A 26,119-nucleotide genomic window follows, 5' to 3' on the forward strand; every position below is an offset into this window, starting at 1 on the left:
CTTTGGGGGCATTACAATAAGGAGGAAGAGGCACAGATTAATTCTTCCTACACGAATCCCTGTCACACTCAGAGGGAGTTTGCCAGGAGTGCTGTCCTTGGCACAGGAGGGACAGGACAAAATTAATTGTACTACAAAGTGTCGTGATCCCTGGAGACCCAAAGGCTGTAGGTTTAGAGCAACCTTTAAAAAAAAAAAAGGCAGAGGGTGCAAGAAAGGTCTCTAGTTTTGTGCCTGTCCCTTTGGGACCCGATGGAGGGCAAACACACATGACTGCATTTCGCACTGGAGCTGGTGAGAGCTACTCGCCCTTACCACGTTAGCAGGTTGATCCCCTTGGTCGCTGCGTGGAAAAGCTGAAAAGAATGGATGGCACTGCAAGCTCATTATGAAAATGCAGGGAACCAGAGTTAATGAATCTTGGATGAGCCCCTGATCTGACTGGCCACTGGTGTGGCCATGGACGGAGCTGGCTTGGGAGGATCTGATTAACATCTCCGTGGAAATGACAGTCCCTAGAATGCAGAAGGTCATATCATATCTATCCGTGCTTGCATCTGGAAGAGGTCACTGTCATAGAGCTGAGATCTCTCTCGATTAAATCTACAGTTTGTTGGTTTGTGTTTTTTTTTTTTTTTAAATTTTCTTTTTCCTTATTTTTTGTGGTTTGTTTGTTTTTTGGTTGTTTTTGTTGTTGTTGTTTTAATCTTTTATCAGAACTGAGGTATTTTAGGGATTTACATGTTCTCTGTCCCTGGCAGTTTGCCCTGATGAAACACTGATTTCACAGTTGCAATCTAATTTAAGCTGTAGGCAAAAAATCAGTGAAGTGCTGGGATATGGTGAGAATACCCTTTCTGTGATGGTAAAGATTTGAAATTGTGCAGTGTGTTATGTCTCCTGACATAGAGGAGCTCACAAAGAATAAAACAATCAGGCTGTTCACCGTGCGTGTATGGAAAAAGTTGGGAAAGTTGTAATTAATGCCTTCCGTGAGATCCTGCTAGTCCTGTAGCTGGATTAATGAATGAAACCATTTTCCCCAGATGTACAGGAGATTAGTGCTGCTTGCCTGTGGTTTTTTTATGGCCAGTAGAGTTAAGGCTGGGGAACCTGAAATATGTGCTCAAGGCACCTGACAAGTAGCACAGCACTGAACGTCGGGATCCTGCAGCACAGCCATCTCCTTCACTACTGAATAGATGGCCCCCCCAGGCACTGGGCATCCCTGTGAGCTGGCTGGTTATGGGACTCCTGCGTTCTCATTGTCAGCTGCCCCTTACTGACAGAGAGGCTAGCAGTGAGTAAAAGCAGCTTTTTGCTCCAGAGCCGGGTGGGACAGCGTGCGGGACTCATCACCAGAAAGGAGCTGCTGGCCAGCTGAGGGGTCAGTGCAAAAAGCGGAATTCTCAAGGCAGTCTCTGTCCCAGAGGCTGGAAACAAGCATGGAGAGGAGGGCAATGCACCCAAGGGATGCCTGAGACACTGGATGCAACCGTCTTTCAGCATTCCTCCAGACCCAAGGCTGCTGCAAGCTGCCATGTCTCCAGCAGCTGAGCTATCCCTCAGAGCCTGCGACAGAATAAATAACAGTAGCTGGTTTTTCTCTGCTGTGATGATTCTACAGGCAGGGCTCCTTAATGGATAGACTGCTGGGCTGGCGTGTGAGAGGTTTCAGTGGAGTCTGCCTTCGTCGGCATGGTTTTTCCCTCTTTTGCTTGTCTCTGAAATGGAGATACTGATATCTTCCCAGTGAAATGCCTCGAGACCTGCACCTGAAAGGCACTCTGTAAGATCCTGCTTCTGATAACACCAGGGAGAAAATGTTTCTGAGACACCAAACAATCCTCAAGTGCTTTTCCAAAGCCCTGCCACAGCACATCCATCTTCCTTCCAGCTGCAGGGACCTCCCACCTTCTTACTCCATGAAGGGGACAACCCAGCCTCAGCTCCAGGCAAGTGGACCGGGTAAACCTTCAGATTGTTCATTTTCCAGGCTTTCTCTGTTAGTCAGAGGTTTTGGACAGAGAGCCTGTGTTATGCCTGAGCCAGAGAGCTGTGGTGTTGGGTGTCTGAGGGACTAGCACAACTTTTTTGTTAAGGGCATAAAAAAAGATGTTCAGAATTGATTGCTTACACCCTTGCAAGTCAAACAGCACTGACTAGTGTGTTAGAAACAGCTCACATTCCCCTGTACCTGCCTTGGCTCTCCTTTTCTTGATTTGTTTTTTTCAGGGCACTCTCTCTGTTGCTGACTTTAGATAACTATGGGAACAGCAAAACTGGCTATTGTTTTAACTAGGGTCTGTCTCTAAGAAGCAGTTGGCATTCCTAAAATGCTTTAGATCACTGTATAAAGGGGAAACAATAACCAAGTGCAGAAGGGCACCAAGGGCAGAACATAGAAACATCCCAGGGGCTGGATGTGTTCCCATGGGTCCAGACTGCCTGGGGCACCTGGACGTTCATTTCTCTATGTCTTGAGCTTACTGAAACCCGTCAGCTCTGAGTCAGGACATGGTACCTTATCTGACAGCATCAAGAACTGATTAGAACTGGAGGGGGAAATATCTGGAAAGGAATTCAAGAGGTCACTTAGCCTGTCTCCTTACTGACAGCCTGAAGAGTTAAACGATTCCTGATTTTTTCTATGCAATATATAGCTTCCTTGGTATCCATTTATGGTTAATCAGTGATCTGTTCCACGAGGCCACAAGTCTTACTCTGGAGCCAATTTCCATTTTTTTTGTTTTTTTTTTTTTGCAGTTGTTTTGTGATCCTCCCATCTTGAGAGCCTGGAAGATAATTTAAATTTGTGCTTGTATTTTATTTGTGCTGAGTTTTCTTCATTTCTTGCCTCAGCTGATCAGCTCTAGCTTCCCTTGTGTTATTCTTGGACATTTCCTCCAATAAAGAGAAAAATCCTAATTTTTCAATGCTATGATGGTCTCTTAAAAAGTTGTTCAGAAAGAAATGCCCTTTCATACTTTTTTTTAAAATTTTTTTCTCCTAATCTTCTAACAGAAGTCACAAGCATTACCAAGTAAATCTTTTTATTCTTCCCAACAACTATTCTCCCTCCAGCTTTTCTTCTCTGTTGCATTGTCTGGCCTTCAGTGCTCATGCTTCTTTTCTACTTGTTTTTCACAGTGGTTACCCAGAGTCTCAGACTGCTAGCTTTGCCATACTGTGCTTTGTACTTATCCGTGGTACATCTTCTTATAATATGACTAACATCATACATCTTACATTCGGGATTTAAATCCCTCTTACCATCTATCTTCACTTTAATATATCTTGTATGAATAGCCTGCTCTTTTGTAGTCATAATTAAAGTTTTGCTTCAATCTTCCTTTCACAAACCATTTACAATTTACCATTGTCTTCTTATGAGTATTTTTTGTGCTGTCTTCCTTTCACTTCAGCCTTTGCATTCCTCATTGCTCTGTCAAATGACTCAACACCTGTAGGAATTTATTCCTCATTTCATTTTGGAATTTGGTCTGTGGTCAGCTTAGGCTGCTTGCTATTATACACACAAGTAGCTATTGCTGCGTGTTTCCCTTCACTGTGAAGTTTGAATATTTCTTAGTCTTTCCCTAGTGCATCTTTCTAGTCCTCCTGCCCAGTTCCTTTGAGTCAATCTTGTTCAACCAATAACAGAGTTCATTAGGAACTACCTATCTGTTTGTAGCCTTGAATATATTTTATATATTGAGGAGATGATAAGAGAGATGGGGCCATGAAGCAGGTGGGACTGGAATTTCAGTGCAGTGAAGAGGGGAAGGGTGTGGGTGGCTCCAAGGCCATGATGTGTGGTGATGGAAACCCTGCTTTGCTCTACTGCTAAACATACAGAATTTTACTGTGAGCCATTTCTGTAGCTGCAGAAAACATCTGGGGCTTTCGCCTGCAGAGGAGATGTCTTAGAGCCTCTCTGGAAGGAAGTCACAGTAGTTTAGAGGAGGTTACGGTTGAAAAGCAGGAAGAAATAAACAGCAGAAATGTGGTAGCAAAAATGTTGATTCTCCTTCAGGCAGCTCATAGCTTTACAGTGAAATAGGGTCTAGGAGGACAGCATGTCAATGTTACCTCTGCATTCCTGTGTGACAGGTGAAGATCCAGGAACTGAAGCCAGTCTGTCACAAGGTGATGAAACCCTTTATCCTCGCAACCTGAACTACTGAAAGACGTGTGCATTTAAGGCCAGCTCTGTAGCTGGTGTGTGGTATCAAAAGTTTGGATTTATGATCAGCTGTAGATCCTGTCTAGTCATGGGTCCAGTCCCGTTCTCATCCAGAAGTAGTGTTTTTACTGAAAGACTGTGTAGCTGCGGTGCAAAGTGATTGATTGTGAACATCCATGAAAGATGCCATGCAGCCTTAGAGGCTGAGTTCGAGGAGAAAGGCAGATTCCTTGTGACATCTGGGAGCTGAGCAGAGATGACTTCAGTTTAACTTCAAGATCAAAAAATAAATGAAAGTTTAACTATTTTATTGGTGACCAAAGGACCGCTGTTGTGAAGTGAAACATTAACAGCAGGGCGAGAGCGAGCCAGGATTGCTCAACGGGGTTCGTCTTCAGGCACAGCAGAGCTGAGGTCGCCCCGTGCGCAGGAGCCATGGCGGAGGGGGACGATGTACTGCAGGCTGCAGGGGAAGCCCAGGCTGGTGAGAGAACTTTTAAATACTTCTTCTTGCTAATAGTAGAAGAAACTGAGTGCAAAAAGGCACCAGGAGGGATGAGAACTTTTTCCTGATTGTTGCAGGTTGACAGCGACCAGATGACAGGCTCTTAAATACACACTAGGTACTTGATATTGTTAGTGGTATTAATCTAAATACCTTTATAATTTTGAGTCTATAAGGGCTGGTGAACAGAGCAGAGATGCAGGTCTGAAGACTTCTGGCATATTTTCCTGGTTGTTCAAGTGATTTGATACATCATTTTCTTATTTTGACGCTTGAGAGAAGTCTGCAGACAATGGAAACCAGTCTTGATCTGCCTAAATCAGTTAAGCCGTGCTCTTTCCTGTAATGAAAGAATTGGAGAAAATAAGCCAGAAGACACCTGGAGAGGTTATGTTGTCCATCCAGGGCCAGGTCATTAAGCCCAAAGTGTTGCTGGCACACATTAATCTAGCTGCTTAAAACCTTATCTTGGAAAGAGAGAAAGAGGAGAGAAACACAGATATCATCAAAGGGCTAAATATTTGGCCAGTGTATATGAATTCAAAATATGACTCATTAGTAAGACACCAGTGTGGCTGAGCTGAAAATAAGGAAGGGATTGTACCACAAGAAGAATGCAGATAAAAATGACGAGATCAGTACAGTATAAACAGATTAATGTACACAGTACTGCCGCAGGAAGCAGTGAGAATCTGAGGACTGTAAATGCAAAGGGAAAATGCAGATTGTCTTCCTGTGGATTTGGGAACCAGAAAAAATTAAATGCTGGACTGAAAGTAACAGAAAAATGTATTCATGGGAACTTCTGGCTCTGCAAGACATCTGGTAGCTGAATATTACATTTAAGCATGAATTATCCCACAGATTCCCCACTTGCATGAAGCATAACTCAGAAAAGAAGAAATTTTACAGAAAGAAGTCCTTGCTTTCATGCTTACCAGTTGAAGTTGTTTCAAATGTGATTTTCTTAGAAATTTGGGAGGGTACCTCATCCATCTGCCTGCTCTGGGAAAGGACCGCTACTTAGCCTGCCTCTATATGTTCTGGTATAACGGACATTAGGGACTGTCAGAACCCTTCAGCCCCAGCTGTGGCACCTCTGTTCCAGGGCTCTCTCATCCTTGCAGAAAGGGAGTTTATCCAAAAGCAGCCCCCAAAATTCTTTATTGAAAATAAAGTCAGTTATTTTGCTCATCCTCAATGAAAATGTAGAACAGTTGTTCTCTGTGGCTTCTTTTCCCGTCAATGGGTAGGCGTAGCATTTGGTAGTCTTCTTCCCGAAACTTCATCTTTTTCATTCCAGAGCCACAGAGTGATTTCTCCCATTTAGCAACATCATTTTGAGTTCGTACCCTGTTCTCCCCCAGGCTTGCTTCCTCCTGGTTTTGAACACAAACATGATCAGTATGCTGGCTGGGCTGATGTTCTCTTTGCTCATGGAAAAGCTGAGGACCTGTGTGCTTCATGCCCTCCTAATCTGGTGGAAGACCGTTGGTAGCTGAGAGGCATTTCCCAGGTGCCCACTCTATGGGTATTTAAGTTGGACCCTCTTTTCCTTGTGAGACATTGGAGACATTAGAGTTAGGATATCACATCCACAGCTGCTCTAGCTGTTACACCACTTATGCTATCACCAAAGAATAAAAGTCTGGTTTGAAAACATTTTTTTCCAATCCAAAATGTCTGTTTTGTAATCCTTATTCTCCTTTTCATGCTTAGAAGGGATTATCTGATCAAATATCTCTCTGGCTATGGAGGAACATGCCTGAGTTGTCCTAACCTGCCTTTTTAAAGGCAGTGGTGATGCTTGTCCTGCTTCTGTCCTTCACAAGGGAAGTGGTTCAAAAACTACATTCACCGCTTGAAGGTGAACTTCATCAGGCTCTAATGATTTGAGCACATTTGAGGTACCCAAATATTCTTTAAGCGGTTTTTGTCTCATTTCACCAGTATTCATAGTGGTTTATTTTAATGGTGTTATGTACCTTGTTGCAATTTAGTTTTTTTTTAGTGAAGACAAACAAAAAGGACACAACTTTTCTGGCCTCTCTGGATGAGCTTTTGTTTGCTCGTTTTCTAGTTTAAATAACAGACTTTCATTTTCCTTCCTCTTTCTCCAATATTGACAGCATTTCTAACACCTTTTCTTATTGCCTTTTGTGTCCCTCTGCTAGCTGTAATTCATTTTGTGCCTTAGCTTTGCAGCTTCTATCGCTCTACGCTTGATCTGTTTGTTTTTACTTGTCTTCAGAAATGCCACCTTATTTCCATTTGTGGTACAATTCCTTCCTGATTTTCAGTACAGCCGCACAGGTCTCCTCCTATCAAGTCTTATTCTGAATTCATTTATATCTGAGGTGCTTTCAGATTTATTCTCTTTAACTCATTCTTGCTGTTTGCCATGAGTTACTATTTATTACCAGATATTTGTATTCCTTTTCTCCATTTGTGTTTCAAAAAACCTTCTGGCACTTAATGGGATAAACATCTCTGCAGTGTATTTGACAAGTAGCATGTTAATCCCACTGACTGATATGGTTTTTCATGCTAGTATTAAAAAAAAAAAATCAAAATAATTTATCTTGTGACACATGCGGCTGTATACACACAGGAAATATAGCTGTAGGATGTTGAAAATATTGAGGCATCACACTGCAGCAGTGTGGGAGCCCTGCACAGGGGACGGTAAAGCCTTTTCTGTCTTTCTTTTGTATTACTCTTCTAATGACTTTGCTCCTTTCACTCCACTTGCCTGTGCATGGCAGAATACAGCAGGTTTCTACTGGTAGTTTTCTGGAATACTTGGAGTGGTGAGAGAGATCCCCAGAGGGCTCAAAAATATTCCTGCTGCCTCTAGTGCAGGGTCAGACTTGTAGGACACGAGTACATGCAGACCTGGTGTGCAGGAGACAGGAACAATGTACACAAGCCTTGTCCCTTGCCCTTCTCCCAGTGTTGGTTACACTTTTGGGTCACTCTTGCCCATGAAATGGGTTTGACAAATCCCAGTTCCCTGGAGACTGTTCATGGCACCTGAGAAGTGACCCAGGTGAAAAACAAGGTCATGTTGGTGTGCAAAACGTGGGGAGGGCTGAATATGAGGAACTGGTCTAATGAAGATGAGAAGCAATCAATGGCAGAACCTGAGGGAATGGCAGGAAGATGTGCCAAGGGAGGTTTAGGTCGGACATTAGGAAAAGGTTCTTCACTCAGAGGGTGGTGGAGCGCTGGAACAGGCTCCCCAGAGAGGCATCACGGCCCCAAGCCTGACAGTGTTCAAGAAGAGACACACAACACCCTCAGACACATGGTGTGAACTGCGGGGTTGTCACATGCAGGAACAGGAGTTGGACTCGATGATCCTTGTGGGTCCCATCCAGCTCAGAACATTCTATGATTCTATGGTCTGTGACACCGCAGGGGAGGTACCAAACTGTTGCTTTGCCACTGCTGTAGAAGAAGACAGGAATGCAAAATGGGTAGGTCTTCCTGGCCTCATCTGATGTTTGGGCTTCATGTTTAGCTGCTCAGTTAGCAGGAGTGAAACAGGATCCCAGGAGATCTTCAGGGGAAGCCATGCCGAAACACATGAGGGAATGTGGAGAGTAACTGTGCTTCATCTGTGCACTGTCACATCTGAATCCCTTATCTAGGTGTTCTCCATGTCTTGCTAGCAGTAACTGAAGCCATATTAAGGGCCAAATATAATTTTAGGACTGTATACATGTAGGAATAGTTATAGTATTAGTAGTTACTAAAATTATGTCAGCCCTTTAAAGGCAACCATGAGGCTGATGTGGCACCCAGTGAAAATGAGTTTGATACCCATGGTTTATGGGGACTCCTTGTACCAACTGTGGATTCTGGGTGTAGTTTGTATTTTTGATGATAAGAGAAAGGAGAAATATTTGGGAAAATTTTTTGAACTGTTTGTCTTTTAAAGAAGTTAAATGTAAGGGGAAGAAAAAAATCCCCTGCACTGCTCTGGGAATACTGCAGAGCCACAGCCATTGAGGATGGCTTATGGGAAGGCTGTGAATTTTGCTCTGTAACTGCAGCTGGCACTGGAGGAATACTGATGAAGAACTTCTCTATGGGAAGGGCATGGAAGGAGGGACAACAGGGGACCTGCAGGGAGCTGAGCTCACGTAGCTGTGAGGGGAACCTGGGGCTCCCAGCAGAGCGTAGGATGCATTTGCCACATAAGGAGCCCTGAGGTGGCATTTTGGATAATAGGAAGTAGAGACGGGGCTTGGGGCCACTCCTGGCTGCTGGCTGTACCCTCCAGATTAAACTCTCCCATAGGAAAAGGCAAGGTCATTCCAGGGAGCTGATGTGGAGTGAACCCGGGGTCACTTCACTCCTGGGATAGCAAAGAAATGATTAAACACAGTGCTGATTCATGACATCCAATGTCCAGGGTCTGGGTGTGATGAGCGTTTTAGTTGTTATGGCTCAGGATGAATGTGTGTCTTTGGAGTGGAAGGAGATCCCTGCAGAATAAACCTGTCATTACCACAGCAGGAGGGAGATGCGTGCTCTGCTCCTAAATCCGCAGGCTCTAGGGGTATCTGAGACCTGGGATTTTTATTCAGCTCACATGTGTTCAGCATACAGGGCTGTGCTGGGCTGGTGCACGTAGGATAGCTGGGGACATGCCAAGCAAAGAGGAGGTCTGTGCCATGACGTGCTGACAGCCCAACCTGTGAATGATTTAGGCTGTGTTCCCTGACTGCTTGAACTCTGGAGTTGTTTTTCCTGGTAGCATCTCCCTCCCCTTTCTGCCCTGGCTGCACAAATGTGCTCAATTAGGGTTAACTCAAACTGAATCAAACTTCATGCCTGAGTTTGGAAATCTTCCCAGTCAACTCACCACAGCCACATAGCATGGTGGGAGACAAGGCGAGAGGGGAGATGAACGCTTTTCAGAGAAACGAATCGAAGGAAACTTTGTTCACTTTTATTTCTGCAGGAGATGATTCCCCAAAAGGAGATTTTCCTGTTCAGAAAAAATCCCCGGTGAGTGTTACGGCTGCTCTCCTTTTCTTTCCTTTCTGCTTAGCTTACTCTGAACATTTCAAGATCTCTCTGTTCTTTCCTCTGTTGTGCTCTGGCTAGAGACAAACACCCTTTCTTGCAGAGGGTTGAAATAAGCATTAACAACTCAAGGCAAAAAAAATCCCTCAACTAACCTGATTATGTTAAGAAAGTGCAGCTTGAAGGGAAAAAAAATTAACTCTGAATGTTTGGGAAAATGGGTAAGGTTTTGATTACTGCCTTTTTCCTGAACACTACTTTCCATGTGGGAAAGAACTTGCCTCTTTGAAGTGGAGGGGGCTGTTGTGCATAGGAGGGAGGGAGCTGACCTGTGCATTTGCTTAGTTTGATGAAACCCACTAGGGAAGTGTCCCCAGCCGCTGCGGAGCAGAAGAAATGACAGGGACTGAGGACAGGCCGCTGATGTGTGTGACAGAGCCCGGCTGTAGTGCCAGAGCCCCAGGTTTACATCTTTAGCTCTGGTTTAAAGCCAGACTCAGGTGAATGCTTTGCTGCCTTGCAGCTTTGATGTTTGTGTGGGTTTTCAGGCTAATTCTGGTTGAGTGCTTGACCTCTAAACCTGTACACTGTAGTGACTTGAGGGAGAACAGGGCTTTTATAGCACCTGCTTTGATTTGCAGGACAGTATGGTAATACTTGCTCTTAAAGCTCAGTCATGTCATTAGCAAGCCAATTAATTAACTCAGTTTTAAGTACTGTGCAGACATTAACTATTGGATATCTGGGTCTCCTGGGAAATATTAGTATTTGTCAGCAAGGAGAGGTAAAAAATGCCTCCTGTAGCTGGCACTTTAAATGACCTGTCTTTTTTCAAAGACAGAGTCTATCAACTTCCGCAGTATCCTTAAGAGCTCCATAATCCCGCAGATCCCAGGCTTACAGCGGTAGCTAAGCACAACAGACTATCTGTGCGCTCATGAATCCAGGCTTAGCCTCTTTTCTTTTGCTGGGGCTCTATGCTGAGCAAGGTCCACCCCTGTGAAAGTGAGCAAACTGCATCTGGCTGTCCGCATGGATGAAAGCTGCCTGCTTTTGGATGTCCAGGCAGGTCCCAGGCAGGTCAGTGATACTGCAGAGAGGATGCATGAGGGTTTCTGCGTGTGCTGATGCCATCTCATGACGTACAAGCCAGATGGAAGCACCCCTGCTTGCAAGTGGCTGCTCTGCGTTTGTAAGCGCTTACTCAGGGTGCTGGCTCAGGCACTTGGGGAGGTTTAGCTGGGAAGCCACCACCTCCCCCTCTCCTTTCCCTTCTTGTCTGCAGGAGGTGCCCATCCTGGAGCAGCAGTGGATGAAATGGGTCACTGCCAGATTTTCGTTCCCTGCAGGTTGCAGTCTAGCATGTGACACTTTAAACTGCTGCAGTTAAATCCAGCAGGGCTTGCGCGTCGGGTGCGGAGGGGTGAGTTCAGGTAGCAGGGCTCCCGACACCTGGCCGCCTGGCTTTGAGCAGTCACACTCTGCATCTCCATCAAATGTTATTAAATCTCATGAGTGCTGATAGCGAGGTCTGTGAAAGAGAGGAAAAAGAATATCCCTGTTATGCAATTTTACTTCCCAATTCAGAAAATGCCTCCAAGAACCCACAGGAAACATAACTTGCCTCTTATGGTTTTCTTCAAAGTTGTTGGAGAAAGATATGTGTGCATATATCTCTGTGTTTGAGCATTTACAGCTTACCCTATTTCCCTCAAAATAACACTTACCCCAAAAATAAGCCCTAGCATGATTTTTCAGGATTTTTGAGGATGGTCCAAAATATAGGCCCTAGTGCAAAAACAAACCATAGTTATAGTTCATTAAAAAAGTCAATTTAAGTAGTGTCCAGGCAGCTATACATGTAAAAAAGTAATAAGTTTCAGAGCAAAAATTAATATGACTGTGTCTTATTTTCAGGGAAACAGGGTATATATGCCACTGTTTTTAGGCTAGTCTAAAAGCAGGAGTCCACATTGTGGTTTCTGAGGGAGCCCACTCTGTATGACAATGATTGTTTCAGAGTAAATAATAATGAAATGGATAATTATATATCTACTCTGGCAAAGCAAAGAGGCCAAGGGTTTCTTAATAAAAAGCCATCCCATAAATCGTGACAGAAAAATATATATTAAAAAGGACAAAAACATTTGTCTTTGGAGATGCTGGTTTAAATAATGGAAAGCATTTGTGTGGTGTGTTTTTGTTTCTTTGGTTTTTTTCCTCTCTGGACAGCGAGTCTCTTTTGTTGCTTTTGTATAATGTTGAGCAAGACAGCATCATTCAGCTAGACTCCTCCAAACTTGATGGCACTGCTTTGGGAATCCAAATAAGCTCAGTTCTTTTGGTGGTGAAATAAACCTGAGTAAACACATCTATTTTGGTATCTGTATTTGCATTTGGGACTCTGGGAAGAAATACAGGAATTCATTATTTCTGACGTGAAGAACAGAAATGCATGTGAAGAGTCCATCTGACTTCACTGGCCTGTACCATGGCTGTTTAGAACCACAAATATAAATGCAACTGTTAATATCAAACTCCCCCTTTATCCCTCACCAAGTGAATGGCCAGCACAGCCCTTTCCTACTAATTGGCAGAGGTCAGGCAGTGCTGTGAAAATCTGCTTTCTGTGTTGTGAGGCAGTAGAGCCAAGCAGCTGGAAGCTGCTTAGCTTGGACCGCAGTAGGGTAGCAAGAAGGACGGAGGCCCATGCAAGGTCATGCCAAGACTCATCAGTTTAAGAGCCTTGTATTTCACTTGGAAACTGCTGATTTTAGCTGGAGTAAAGTCAAGATTCAGTGAAAGAGTGGCCACACTCAGACAGGTTTGACAGTCCCCTCGCTATTTCATTTAATAAATTTTTTATTTGATTAATAAAATGAATTATCCATAACTGTGCCAGTGTTCTTGGAATATGAAATGGATGCCATGCCTGGTGGAGGGCTGGACACAGGGTTGATGCTCTTCAGTGAACGTGGTGGCACAATTCAGTGTGAGTGTGGTGCAGAGACTGAGGGCAGTTGTCATACAGGAGGAAGCAGCTCCCTGGGGTCCACCAGATGCTGAGGCAGACTCTGGTACTAGGAGGTGGAGCAGTTTTGGGGTAGAGTAGCAGCTTTATGTGAAGTGTGGGACAAATGGCATTCAAAGGTGTTTTTTCATCTTGGCAAGTTTTTGCATTGCAGCAGAGAGGTGGTGGGAGCCTTCCACTAGAGTTCCTGGAGGTGCGAGTGTGGTGGGCTGCTGACAGCCCACTAGCCCTCATGGTGGTCCTTACTGGTCCCATATCAGCTGGGCTGATTCACTTGGGAGCCTTAACCAAAGCAAGATACGTGTGGGGTCCCATCCCTCCTTTGAGTCCAACCCACAGCCCAGTCAAGCAGCAGTGGGCATCTGGTTTTTGAAGTGGACCCCTCTCTACTGCCCAGGTACTATGGGGATATGTTGCTGGTGTGAAGGCTTCCACAAAGCTGATACATTCTTTTTTGTCTCCTGCAGAAACTCTGTGGCTCCAACTATCCTCTAAGCATTGCCTTCATTGTGGTGAATGAGTTCTGTGAGCGCTTCTCCTACTATGGCATGAGAGGTATGTGGCCTGTGTCTGGGCAGTGACTTTCCCATCCTTGTTCTTTTTCTACACACACTGGCCTGGTGTCCCAGTACTGTGCTGTATGTGGTCTTGGCTGTTTTTCAAATTAAGTTAGTATTTTGGGATGCAGGTATGAGTAGTGTGTTCTAGCATTGATGCTACAGCTGCTCTGAGCAGAAGTTGGGACTAGAGATCTCCAAATGTACCTTCCTGTCTAAATTTTTATATGATTCTTTGTCTCAAAACTGGCTTTCCACTGTGTGACATCTTTCATAGCTGTATGCAATCAGTGTGTATGGAAACTGAATTGTACAGGCACCTAATTTGAAAATAGAAAATGTGCATAAACAGAACTACAGGTTACAGTAAGATAAGCTAGAAAAGATATTTTTCCAGCTAAACATAAATTTTTATGAGCAAAGAATGTCTGATACTCATATATCTCATTTTAACTTTTCGTCTATAAGGGATTATGAGGAAGAGGTCTGAAAGCACAGATCTTTCCATGACAGCGCTCATAACTGCTAGACAAATCAGTGGTTTTCTCACTGCTGTGATGTGGTTTCCTGCTTACCTGCAGAGATACACATTAATCATCTTATGTGATTTGTTTATTTCCTTTTAGCTGTCCTGACATTGTATTTCTTAAGCTTCTTCCACTGGGACGAGAATCTCTCCACTGCTGTGTACCATGCCTTTTCTGCACTATGTTATTTCACACCTGTCATTGGAGCCATCATGGCGGACTCATGGCTGGGGAAATACAAGTAAGTGAAGACAACTCTCTAATTCAGACAGCGTACATCTGCACCATGCAGCCTGTGCAAGGGCAGTGCTGTGTGTGCTCCCAGTTTTGAGCTAGCTTGGAGTGCAGCAGAGACACACTTGTGAGGGTCAGCTCCTCTCTGTTAACAAATGAACAGCTGATCTGTTTGCTCATGTTGTTCTGTGCTCCTCTTCACCCAAGGGCCAATAGGCAACAAAGTTGGAACAAATTAAATGTCACAAGCACACTTTTCCTCCACTGTCCTTCCCTACGTACCTTGAGGAAGCTCAGGTGTAGGGCGACTGACCCTCAATTTGCCAAGACCTGCTTCTGAGAAGGATTCAAAGAGGGTGAGGAAGCAGTGTCATCCTCTACATTTCGCAGTTTCAGATGAAATGTCACTAACTACGTTATAGTTATTTATGCTTTCACAGCATAAGGAATGTGTGAGCACACCAGAGAAACCTGGATTCACTCAAATCACCTCCCTCAGTACACAACTAGGTAAACATTTCCTGACAAAGTTGGACACTCTTCCCTTCCACTGATAAGTTGTGGGGCCATCATGTGCCCCAGCGTGGTGGTGAGCAGCTGGATAAGACTTTCTTTGCTTGGCACTGTTTGTTTGTTGTCTGAGGAGTCTTGGCTCTCAGCGTGATGCAATGCAGCTGAACTCCTCTCTAGAACTAAGCACATCTGGCAGAAGAATCTCAATGACAAAAAAGCAGTTGTCATATGCCTTTCTAGCAGAAAGTTCTTAACGAGATATCAATGTTATTTTTTCCTTGTGCTCAATTGTAGTCATTCTTTCATCCCCTTGAATGACAAAAATAACAGTGGCAGTTTATTAACTTTGTTATTTAACGTCATCTAGCAATGTTCATTGGTATTAGAGGATATTTGTCTTGCAGTATGATATGAGAAGGTAAATTCTTAGGCAGACTTCTGTGCATTAGCTAGGAGACTTCCCCTGGAGTAACCCCCATAACTTAATGGGAGGTGGCTCTTGAAGTAGTAGCTTGACCTTGACCAATACTGAGGACAGAATAACAGATTAGAGGGGCTTTTAGGAATGATCTGATGTGGTTCTCAATTAGCTTTTGAAACCAGGGTTTGGATGTGTAGAGGATCGTTTCAATACTGAAAGCTCATAGGACTTCTTTCGGTGCCTCTGTCCTAAGAAATCCTTCCATTCCCTCTGTGTGTGTCTAGTGTGCATGTAAATACATGGACATCTCTTAATTCTGAAGATGTTGAAGGAATAGAATACACACAAGAGCCCGATCCTCTTAATCAGATTTCTTTTTCTCCCTCACCAAGATATTGGAGGTAGATAGATGTGCTCAGTCCTTCAGAGGTACTTGGGATCTAAAACAGACTTGTAATGGGGAAACCATACTCCTGGTTCAGATGTGTTAGTCGCGTGCATTGAATATGGGCAACAGTCCCTATAGATGTGTTCTCGTCAAGGGACTCACTTAAGTGCATGATAGAAAATGCCAGTTATTAGTAACCTGGGAACTGAGCTGGACCTGAAGATTACTCTTCTATTTGCAGCCTTTCACATGTGACAGCACCGGAACATTTTCAGTTTATTCTGCTCAGCCATCTCTACAAAGAATGCAGGGGTTATGCCTCCTAAGTCTGAACCCCGTTTGCCCACCTTTTCCTTCCAATGCACTCCGACACAAGAGTTATAGCTGCCTGCTATACCAGTGGTTTGAACAAACCAGTTTCTTGTGTGTCTGCCAAGTAGAGCTGCCATAACAGGAAGCACAGGCACACTCAGTGTTCAGATCATACATCACTCAGCACCTTCAGTCACTGCTGTTTGCTTTCCTTACAGGACGATCATCTACCTCTCCATTGTGTATGTGGTTGGCCATCTCATAAAGTCAGTTGGTGCAATTCCATCCCTAGGCAACCAAGTCATTCATGTGTAAGTAGCTGTTGAAACCACATTGCTGTAGTAGGTTGCAATGGTAGCTGGTTTACCCAGGACTGTCATTTTTTTCACCTCCATCAAATCAGTAGTTTGAGGGCTATGCATGGGTTGCTTTTATCAGGGAAGGGTTTGGGATATCTGAGTAAGAACAGAAGGGTGGGTCTAGAGTGTGAATGTACCAGAAGGAGTTGGAAACCATCACAGAGACTCTAAGCCCTTTTAGATAGGGACCTCTGATCACCCTTCCCTGCTATATCATGCTGCCGGAGTTTGGTCTCCTCCATCCAGCTGCCCACACCTGGCTCATTCCTCCCTCATTTCCTCATCAGCTTGGCTGCCCAGCCCAGCAAGGTTCCCTTGTGTGTGTGGAAACACAAACCCAAAGATACATTTTCTGATGTGACAGTTTCCTTATGTCCCAGACCTGGCCAGTCCTGACATACTGTTCCCTACAGATGTAATCTATCAGGCCAACAATAGTATTATGAGGAGGTAGAAAGCACCCAGGAGTATGCCTAATTCAGTTATTCAGTTTGTCTGAACTTACTCCAAAAGCCTACAGGAAAACACCTTTTTTTTTGTTTGTTTGTTTCTCTCAATTGATCTCTGCAATCTTATTCACATATGAGTGAAAAGAAATCCCACGGATCTTTGATCTCTAGTGTGTCCATTGGGCCTCAGAACAGTAAGAAACTGACAAAACCAGTTTGGTTAATTGGCTGGTACTGAGTGCAGAAATGAGGATAATTAATTTGTTTTTCCCACTTACCTGGCTCATTGTCACTACCTGTGTGCAAAACACAATTATACCAGAGGAATCAAGGTTGGGTGATGCTAAAATGCTCTTATAAGCACTGGAAAGGTTCTACAATGGTGATATTTTTGTTTTTGCATGAAGGATCTTGTCTATGGTTGGCCTGTTCTTGATTGCACTTGGAACAGGAGGCATCAAGCCCTGTGTCTCTGCATTTGGTGGGGACCAGTTTGAAGAGGAACATGTAAGATTTCTTTTCTTTCATAAAATGTGTAGTGTCTGCTTGCTTTATGAGGTTGTTTATATGATCAAATCCTGTTGTACTGGAATAAGAGACATTTTGCTAAGAAAAGATGTAGGAAGATGTGAGGTAGGGTGGTTTGCATAAGATTTGAGAGAATCTGGATGCTTCAGGAAAGGAAAACGACCACAGAACAGGACTTGTATTGGGGAGGATAGGTCATAATTGGATCAAATCATCTACATATTGATTGAACATCAGAGTAGTTGGAAGATCCTATATCATGTATTATGGAACTCCAGCCGTTTCTGAACCTGCTTAACAGGGATGATTATAATGCACTGCAATGAAATACAGCAAATTAAGGATACAATTGTATTACTAGCCCACGCTTCCTTGGAAATTTTTCCACAAAATCATTGTAGTCTGAGTTTTAGATGTTGTTCAGAATGAACTGTAGGAAATTCCAGCCATTTGAAAGTAGTGCTGGTGTCAAATCTACCCAGGATGCTTTTTAGATATTCCAAAATGGAAAGTTCTGAAGAGTTGAGAAAAATCTTTTTTTTTAAGCTCCGTTTGTGCTCTGCATCCTGTGAATCATAGTCCAGTTGCTTTGTGTCCTCATTCTCCAACATGAGTGCTCAACCTGTGCTAATCTCAAACTCTCATTATGCAGCACAATGGCTCAACCAGTGATAAGGTAGTTCTTAAAGAAGCAGAACAGGTCAGGAAGTACTAATCCTCAGTAAAAAAGCATAGTTTGTAAATTAACACAAAATTAAACACTTAAGTATATGTTCACCTAATATACAAATAAAACTATCCATTTTCTGAATGACAGTATTCAAATCAGCAACTCCTGTGCATGGCACGAGTTCTCAAATACGCAGAAGGCCACCGCTACAAGAAAGAAAATTACTGTTTGGGTCTGTCATGTGTAGGTTTAAATTCAAGGATTACTTGGGATTGATAATAGGAAAAATTTTCCAGAACTAGATCTAGAGAAGTAATGGAAAAAAACCAGGAGCTTTGGGAGATGGAAATTCTCAACAATGGAGACATTGGAGAAGGACAGTGGACTAATTGTCTATCAGGGAAGGCACCAGTAGAGTTGGACAGAGATGGGAACCTCATAGGATAGTTTGGTGTTTGTTGTGTAGTCAGCATTTAATGAATGAATAATACAGACTAGAATGTTTGTTTTAAAATTTTGGGAAGGCTTGTACTTTCTGCACATGAACAGTGTGATGTTGAATTGAATGAAGCTCACGTTTACTAAGGAATAACAAAACCCAAGATGGTTCACAGTCACTTGTTCAAAGCAGATCCTTCAGCAGGCAAGTCCATCCTGTGGTGTCAGTTGGACTTGGTGCTTTCAGGGGAGCTGCAGAAAAGGGAGTAGTGATCATGTGGTGGTCACCAGCCTCCCCAGTTGGCACAACTCTGACCAAAAGCAGGCTGGCAATACAGCGTGAGTGCTCTGGGAATACGCTGTGTGCACACCAGCTTCTGGGTATCCCAGCTTGCAGTGCCGATAGTTGTCCCAAAAGGATTCTAACAGGTGTTACAGCAGCATTTTCAGAAGTGCTGCTTCTATGAATATTAATGATTAATAATGTTTATCCAGCATCTTTCAATTACCACCTAATTACAGTGTGATAATATGTACCACTTATCTTCAGAGTGTTTTATAGACTTCAGCTAATGAATCTCAGCACCCCAGTCAGGCACACATATTATTACTGAAACTTGCAACCACAACTGAGTTAGAGAAAAACCTGAGCTGCCTGCAGTTGTGTGAGCCTGTGGAAATTCTCTGCATTCAGACTACACCTCTCCAGCAAATTTATCAAATACTAAGGCTCAAACATTCACCTGTGTGTTGCCTTCAAGAAAAACTAATTTAGAGAAAGAAAACTCTAAAAGGCCTTGTGATAAGGACAATGTATTCTACTCTATTCATTCTTTTCAGAATAGACAGTTTTGTATTTTGCCATTTTGAAATGAGTTGGCCTTTCAGAAGAAAAAAAAAAAAGGTTTTATGCTATGTGACAGGAAATTTAAGTCTTCAAAATTGGAACAAGAAGTTCTGATTTTGTAAGGAGTGAAAGGTTTGGGGCCAACCAGAATATTTGTCCTCTCCAGAGTGGTGTTTGAGAGGACTTATCAGGTTTTTCATCTTCCACTCCAGGTAGGATGAAATAAGTTTCTGAAAATTCCAAATGAAATGATGCATTTGATTCCCCTCTAGTTTTCAGGACACCAATAAACTTCAGCTGAGCCTTTAAGTGCACAGGCTTAGTTGTTCCGTCTGGAAACTAGGGATGTGGTAGTTCTGTGTATAAAATGAATAAATAAATTTCCCCTGCTATTATCATGTAGACACAAATTTATGTTTTGAGGTAAATGCATACCATTGGTCTGGCTTTCTTTTAAGTACTTTGAGTACAATAGGCTTGGATCTGCCGCTTTGAGAACAGCGCTACTACAACCAGTGATGGAGACTGATTCAGCAGGAGGTCAGACAGGGAAAGTAGATTTATCTGCAGGAGATTTCCAAGCATCTTTGTCTGTAGGATTAGGAGTCCAAGCTAAAAATGCCTGTACAAAATTTTATTTACGATATGTTACTTGAATGCAAAGGCTGCTGTGCATATTAATTAAAGACCAAAGCTGCTTTCAAACAGTGTGATATGGTGTTTAAGGTACTAAATAGCTTTCTCTTTGTTTCTTTATTTTCGGTTGCCAAGGAGATCAGGATTATTGTGTATGGTACCTTTTCTCAAATTAGCTAATCCAAATCATGTTGTTAATGTACGTCTGCTCCAAAGATTAAGAAAATGAGGAGGCAATTCCTTTTTTTCCGATCAGTGTAATTTGCAAGCTGCTGGGTCATTTTTTTTGTACTCACTTCTGCTTTTCTCCGACCATTATTTTTTCTATCACTAAAATCTCAAAATGTGTGAAATAAGATGCCCCAAATTATTTATGCATCACTACTCGCTTCTCTTACTAGCACATTCTTTTGGTGATTCTTGCTCTAGACTTTATCACGAGTTTTTCTCAGCTCTCAGAAATCTGAATTGCTCAGATAGGAAAGGTTAGAGCTGTGGTTTGAGAATTTGACCAGAAGGGGGCAGGACTGTGAGGACTCTACTGCACCACTCACATGAACCCATGTTAGAGCTGCTCTGGGACTGGAAGAGATTGCTGAGGCTGCTCATTTGTCTAGATTCCCTTATGATGACAAAAAACTAGTCACAAGGGTAGAATGAAGTAGAAAACATACTTGTACTAGCTTAGCAGCAGAAAGTTCCAGGTAATCTCAAACACTGGTAAGGACAGAAATGGAGTATAAGAGATAGTAAGATCCAGTGCTGTTCACTATTAAGTATGGGAACATGCCATATAGATGATTATTATAAGGCCTACTAATCTTTTAATCTATGATAAATCATTTACAAGTAATGTATGGATAAGATTGTGTGGGACACGCTAGGTAATAAAACTGCAAAAGACCCAAAAGCTTGGGTTGATGAGGTCTTCATAAATGTGCTAGACCAAGGTAAAAAGTCTTTAATCCGAGTGAGGGGACATCCAGACTCATGGTGGGTGTCAGCAGGAGGTGATGGGGCTCTCACACTCGCCTTCCCAGTACCTGCTTCACAAGGGGACATAAAGAAAAGTTTGTTACATTTTTTGATCCCACTCTTCATTCCTTAAGAGCTATTATCTTTTAGCTACCTGGAATTCTTCACGTTTTCTCCTGTTTTCTAGCCTTGTGAATACCGTTCTCTCAGGGAGTAGAAGGAAGCAGGACATGTTAGGGGAGGGGACAGAACCAGGTTTCTGAGGAGCTTCGTCACACTCAGCTTAGTTAAAGCTTCGCATTCAAATGATGCTCAGGTCATAGAGATGTGTCTTCAGGTGCTCTAAGGAGTGTTCTACCTAGCCATGTCCTGAGGAATTTGCTCACTACCTTTACAGCACCTAGTGACAGCTGGGAGCAAGGTCTAGATACATATGGAGTGTATTGGCTGCCTGGGCTTGGGCTGTCCTTAAAAGCTGGTTTCACTGACTCAAGTGTCCCATAGCCGGTGATGCAGATGAGTGTGAGGTAGGTCAGGTATCCTGCTCTTGTTTGTCCAGTCTGCTGCCCACCTCCCTCCCTGGCACAGGGAGGGGATTTAGCACTGTGTGTGTGCGTGCAACTGTACATCTACATCTCCCTCACAAGCAAGGAGAGGCTGCTCCTGGTTGAACACCCTCACACATTAATCTCACAAAAAGGATCAAACTCTGCATCGAGTTCTTGATTCCTTCTAAATGATGAACTCCACAGGAAGAAAGATGATCAACAGGAATCCTTTGTATGGGCTATAATATGTTACAACATCAGTTAAATTCTGAACTCTTTTTTCTTACAGTTCATCCTTCCATCAGGCTCTTGAATTTGCTCCTGTAGGTGTAATTTACGCTATTAGTTTGAGGTTGACTGGCCTCAGTTTGGTAATCCATCTGATGGATACCTCTCATTTGCTGGCACTCTCTCATTTATGTTGTCACTACCAGCTCCTCAAAATATACAGATTTCTTTTTCTATTTCTACACAGGAAAAGAGGGGGGAAAAAAAGAGCTCAGACATGGGAAAAAATTATGAGCTTGTCAAACTGCCAAATTGGATTGAATTAGGTTACAGAAGTTCTGAATCATGCTACTTGTTGTGAATAAGTAAATGCTCTCCCCTCCTTCCAATCTCACAACACTCTTGAAGCAGTGGCTTTTCCTCTGAAATGCCAAAAAGCCCCAAAGCACTTCTCAAGTAATGCAGGCTGATTTGTGGGAGCATTTACCATCACCTGAACGCAAGCTTGTTTGCTTAACATTTTATGCACTGTGTGTCAATATTTACCCAGCCTTCCTAACAAGAGAATTGATAGTGTTCAATTTGCAAGCCTGATGCTGTGTGTTACCCATGACATTGATATTGTCTTCCTTTGTTTTAGACCTCGGAGAGAAACCAGTTTTTTTCAATCTTCTATTTATCCATTAATGCTGGAAGTTTGATCTCCACGTTTGTAACTCCTGTATTAAGAGGTCAGTGTTGATTTAGAATAAGACAATAAATTAGCTGCCCTCTGACTACTCTGCTGGACATAGTTAGGCTCTTATGAGAACCAAATGGCAGAAATTACATTATCTGTGGAGTAACCAGTGTATTGCATTTATGCCTTGTTAATACTGCCATAGCAGCATAACAGATTTATAGTACTAGCAGGCAAGTCACAGAAACTATATTCCTGGTTGTATTTCAAAGGCAACCTAAACTGTAGATTTAAAGTATGAAAGGTGGAAGGACCTATATGGTCATCTAATCCTCCCCGTTGCCAGTGAAGCATTATTCTCCTGTCTTGCCTGCAGGTAGCCTGTGGATGGGAACTGATCTCTGCTGCCCTGCGCAGGTGTCAGGGCTGAAAAACTCAGCAAGGCTGGTTTTGAAGTCCTGCCTTCTCCCTCCCACAGGAGGTTGCTGGCTTCTGGAGGGCTCTGTCCTGGCACCCAGGTGTGTCTGCGTGGGTCTGCTTGCAAGATTGCAGCCCTGAGCAACTTGCCCTGAAGACAAAGCACGGGCCCATGCCCCACTTAAGACCTACTTTACATTCTGTCCAGCTTGCACAACTCCTTTTATCCCCTGAGTCTCCCTGTACTTACTTCATTGTATTGCAGTGCGTGGAAACCAAGGAGGTTGGCGTGCTCTAAATACAGACACAGAGGCAGAGCAGCAGGCCATAGGCGATGAGGACAGGGTCAAGGTAGCCTTCACACTTTGTAGCAATTTTTTCATTGGGTTGCATGGCCTCTAGGAAGCCTTTTTTGTTGTTGTTCAGAGTTATTTTAACAGACCATTCATATCACAAGGCTGTGGGCAATTGTGCTTGTCTCATATTTACACCATGCATATGGGCAAAGACAAATGCTGTATCTTGTGCTTTTTCTCTCACTGTTGTCCCCAGGTCAGCATTCTGTTGGGAAGAGGCTTTTGCCCAACATAGTGAGCAGATGAAAATCCAGTCCCCTTCCTAGCAATAAACTAGTTGCAACAAGGAAATGAGGTAGAGAGGATGGGGAAAGAGTAAAATTTCTGCTAAGCGTGAAAACTTGTCTTGGAAAAGCAAGAAATGCCGTTCATAGACATTTGGCAGAAATGTGGAATACATACTTTTAGGTGGAGAAGTCCGACTCATTTTGCATGTCAGAAGTTCAGTGCGTCCATAATGTCTCACTGCTAGTTTTGTTGGATTTTAGCTAATTTGCTGAGAATGAGTAAATAAAGGCTATGCACACACAGAGCTATGTAGCTGACTGTGACTGAGCAGGGACAACAGGAACAACTGAAAGTTTCATGAGTTGGTTTCCTGTTAAGTATGTTGGCTTGTTTTAGCCATTTTGTTATTACTCCGTGTAACCATGCAGTAATTTGTAGCCACTGGCATACAAACACAGAGCCCACTGCTGGCTTGCTGTTTGCAACTGGACTTCTGAATTCATACGGTCTGAGAAATCACCTGGTCCAAGAGGTACAGGGTTTCTGTGAATCACAGCTCACATCTGTTAAAGCTGTACTGTAACAACCCTGGCTTCGTGATGGGTTGTTGGAAGACCTGACATTTGGAGCAGGCTACCTCTAGTGAGATTGGGAAGGTGTCGAGAAGGGGACCTGGAGCGTTATGACCAACCCTGTGCTTCCACTTATTTATTAATAGTAGGGATATTAGCTTCCGCTTTTTCTACTGTAGGTCGCTATGAAATCAGATTCAGGTTTTTAGCTCAATAATTCATGCAGCTGGCACAAATAACATGGAAACACAGTACTGGTTATTTAGATCTAGGCAAATTCAGAGTGGCTTCAGTTTGTTTATTTTATATGTCACAGGTTTTTTTCCCCAATTACAGTTCCTACTACTTCTTTCTACCTATTTGTCTGCCCTCTCCCTTTTAACATCCTCATCAATATCCCATTATCTGCTACTTTTGCTGGCAGATGCTAACCCTGTTTCCAAATTGTCTTCATCAAGGGAGGACAACTGTTTCAAGGAGATTCAATTCACAGTATCAAGCACCGGCACAGAAGATTTAAAACCAGGGGAACAGACTGATTTAGGGGAAGCAAATCAAAGGCCCTGGTAACATAAGTCTGACTGTAATGAGGTGCATTTATTTCTGACTTGTTTTTCAGGGGATGTGAAATGTTTTGGAGAGGATTGTTATGCACTGGCTTTTGGTGTTCCAGCAGCACTGATGGTGTTGGCGCTTGGTGAGTGGAAACAATAATGCTCGTAATAGGAATTACCATTTTTGGGTCAATGGGCAGATGAAAAAATGCACAAATTCACTAGCTCTGGATGGATACTGTGTTGGGAAACTCAAGGGATCGAGGTCATCCAACAATTCCACAGTTGAGAACAGCAAGAAAAATCACTAGTTGGCTTAGTGGTGGGCGGAGTGTGGTTTTACTGCAATTCTTTATTGGGATACTGATGAGAGGATGGTCTGGTGGATGTTTCACAACACAGTTGCCTTGCTCTGTAAAGCAAAGGAAGGCACCAAAATGACTCTCCTGATGGCTTGCAGCTTTGCCTATGAGCAGGTTTGGCCTTTGAACTGCAATCTGAGCAGCCCTCAGAGTCCCCCAGCTTACAGAAGAGAAGCTTAGTGTGCCACTTCTAACCTTTCCACAGGCTCTTTGCAGCTTGGGGCCATCTTTAACGGCTCAGGCTTTTGCTTTGGAATCTGTGCACCATACAGAAATTGCAGAAGGAGCTGAATGAGATGTTACTTTATTTTGAGCTGTCTCACTTTGCTTGGCTGAAGTAATTCCCACAATTACAGTGACAGGTTATTATTATATTGCAATAAAAAGCCCTTATTGTCCAAGTGTCAGGAGGCAGCCACAACCACCCTGCCTCCTTAAAGCTTGCATCTTAGCCCCGTTAATGTACTTGTCAAGATTTCTTCTTCAACCTTTATAAAATACTCAGCAATTTCCACATTCTGACTGTTAGTCTTTGGTAGCCAGTACAGGGAACATCCCATTAGCTTTAGTTTCACAGTTGCAAGCTGCTGAGGGGAGCAGTCCCCTTATTATGCTGTATTTGAGAGGTTTTGACACAGCATGGGGTGACTTATAGTTCAGCTTGTTAGCTTAATTGAGAGACCAAGCAATTACGTGATTTTTACCACAGCATCTGATTTGAAAAGTTCGTCTACCACAGAATGTGAATATTGCTCTTTCCCCTCAAACTTCCACCAGAGAAAAGAGCCGGGACACTGGAGAAATGTCATCAGACCACAGCTAAAGTTACAGCAATTATTTTCAAAAAACTGCATGGTCATGGGCCTGAGAAGATTCCCTTTTCCCCTGTGGCCTGCTCCTATCAGTTTAAGGCAGCACAGGCTCTTCTGTGATGAATGTTTCTAGCAGGGTAGTAGTTGCCCAGGGGAAAATGGAAGTGTAAATATTGCAGTTTCTGTGAGGGCATCAATCGAAATGTGCTTTTAGCTGGTGTCCTGCTGCCAGATTCCAGGGTCTGCCCAGCAAAGCAACTCCGTGTTCTTTAGTAACATGCTAAAATGCTTTTGGAAGTGATATATTTGACTATGTGAGCAGCATGCAGAACTGGAGAAAATACCCTTTCAGCCGTGACTGGCCCTCTCTCTGTGGTGATGGAAAGCCGGGATAGATTTAGAGGCACAAAAGAAATCTTATAGAACAAGATTTTCTGAGCTGCTTCAGTTTCTGAAAGATGGGGGAAGTTTAATACTGTTTAATTCCAAAAGCCAAACCTATGCAGGAACCCCAGTTCCTGAAGGAGTCAATGACATCACCAGAAGATATTTCAGAGCATCAAATCAACCACCTTTTAGAGGTGCCAACAGGTCCACAGGGAAAAGTTAGGTAGTGCAACTACCCACCCCGGGGGACTTTGGACAAGTGTCTTTCACTGCTACTCATCAAAACTGACTTTAGAGGTCTCTCTGACAGTTCTGCAAGTCGAAACTGAATGCAAAGGGTCTTCTCAGTCAGAAAAGAGAAAT

At 43.3% G+C, this 26,119-nt stretch overlaps 1 protein-coding gene across 1 annotated transcript in view; it reads left to right on the forward strand.

Moving 5' to 3' along the window:
* Positions 1-9,578: 9,578 nt before the first annotated feature.
* SLC15A2 (solute carrier family 15 member 2) overlaps positions 9,579-26,119 on the forward strand; it is a gene marked incomplete at both ends in the record, with an annotated part of 38,365 nt that continues 21,824 nt past the window's right edge. Inside the window, 7 exons of the mRNA XM_080346788.1 lie at positions 9,579-9,710; positions 13,227-13,314; positions 13,943-14,084; positions 15,930-16,022; positions 16,927-17,026; positions 22,030-22,120; positions 24,261-24,338. Of these exons, the coding sequence (XP_080202914.1) occupies positions 9,579-9,710; positions 13,227-13,314; positions 13,943-14,084; positions 15,930-16,022; positions 16,927-17,026; positions 22,030-22,120; positions 24,261-24,338 (724 nt within the window). The remainder of the gene's footprint in view (positions 9,711-13,226; positions 13,315-13,942; positions 14,085-15,929; positions 16,023-16,926; positions 17,027-22,029; positions 22,121-24,260; positions 24,339-26,119) is intronic.

This window comes from Nesoenas mayeri, assembly GCF_963082525.1.
Source record: "Nesoenas mayeri genome assembly, chromosome: 6".
Lineage (NCBI taxonomy): Eukaryota > Metazoa > Chordata > Aves > Columbiformes > Columbidae > Nesoenas > Nesoenas mayeri.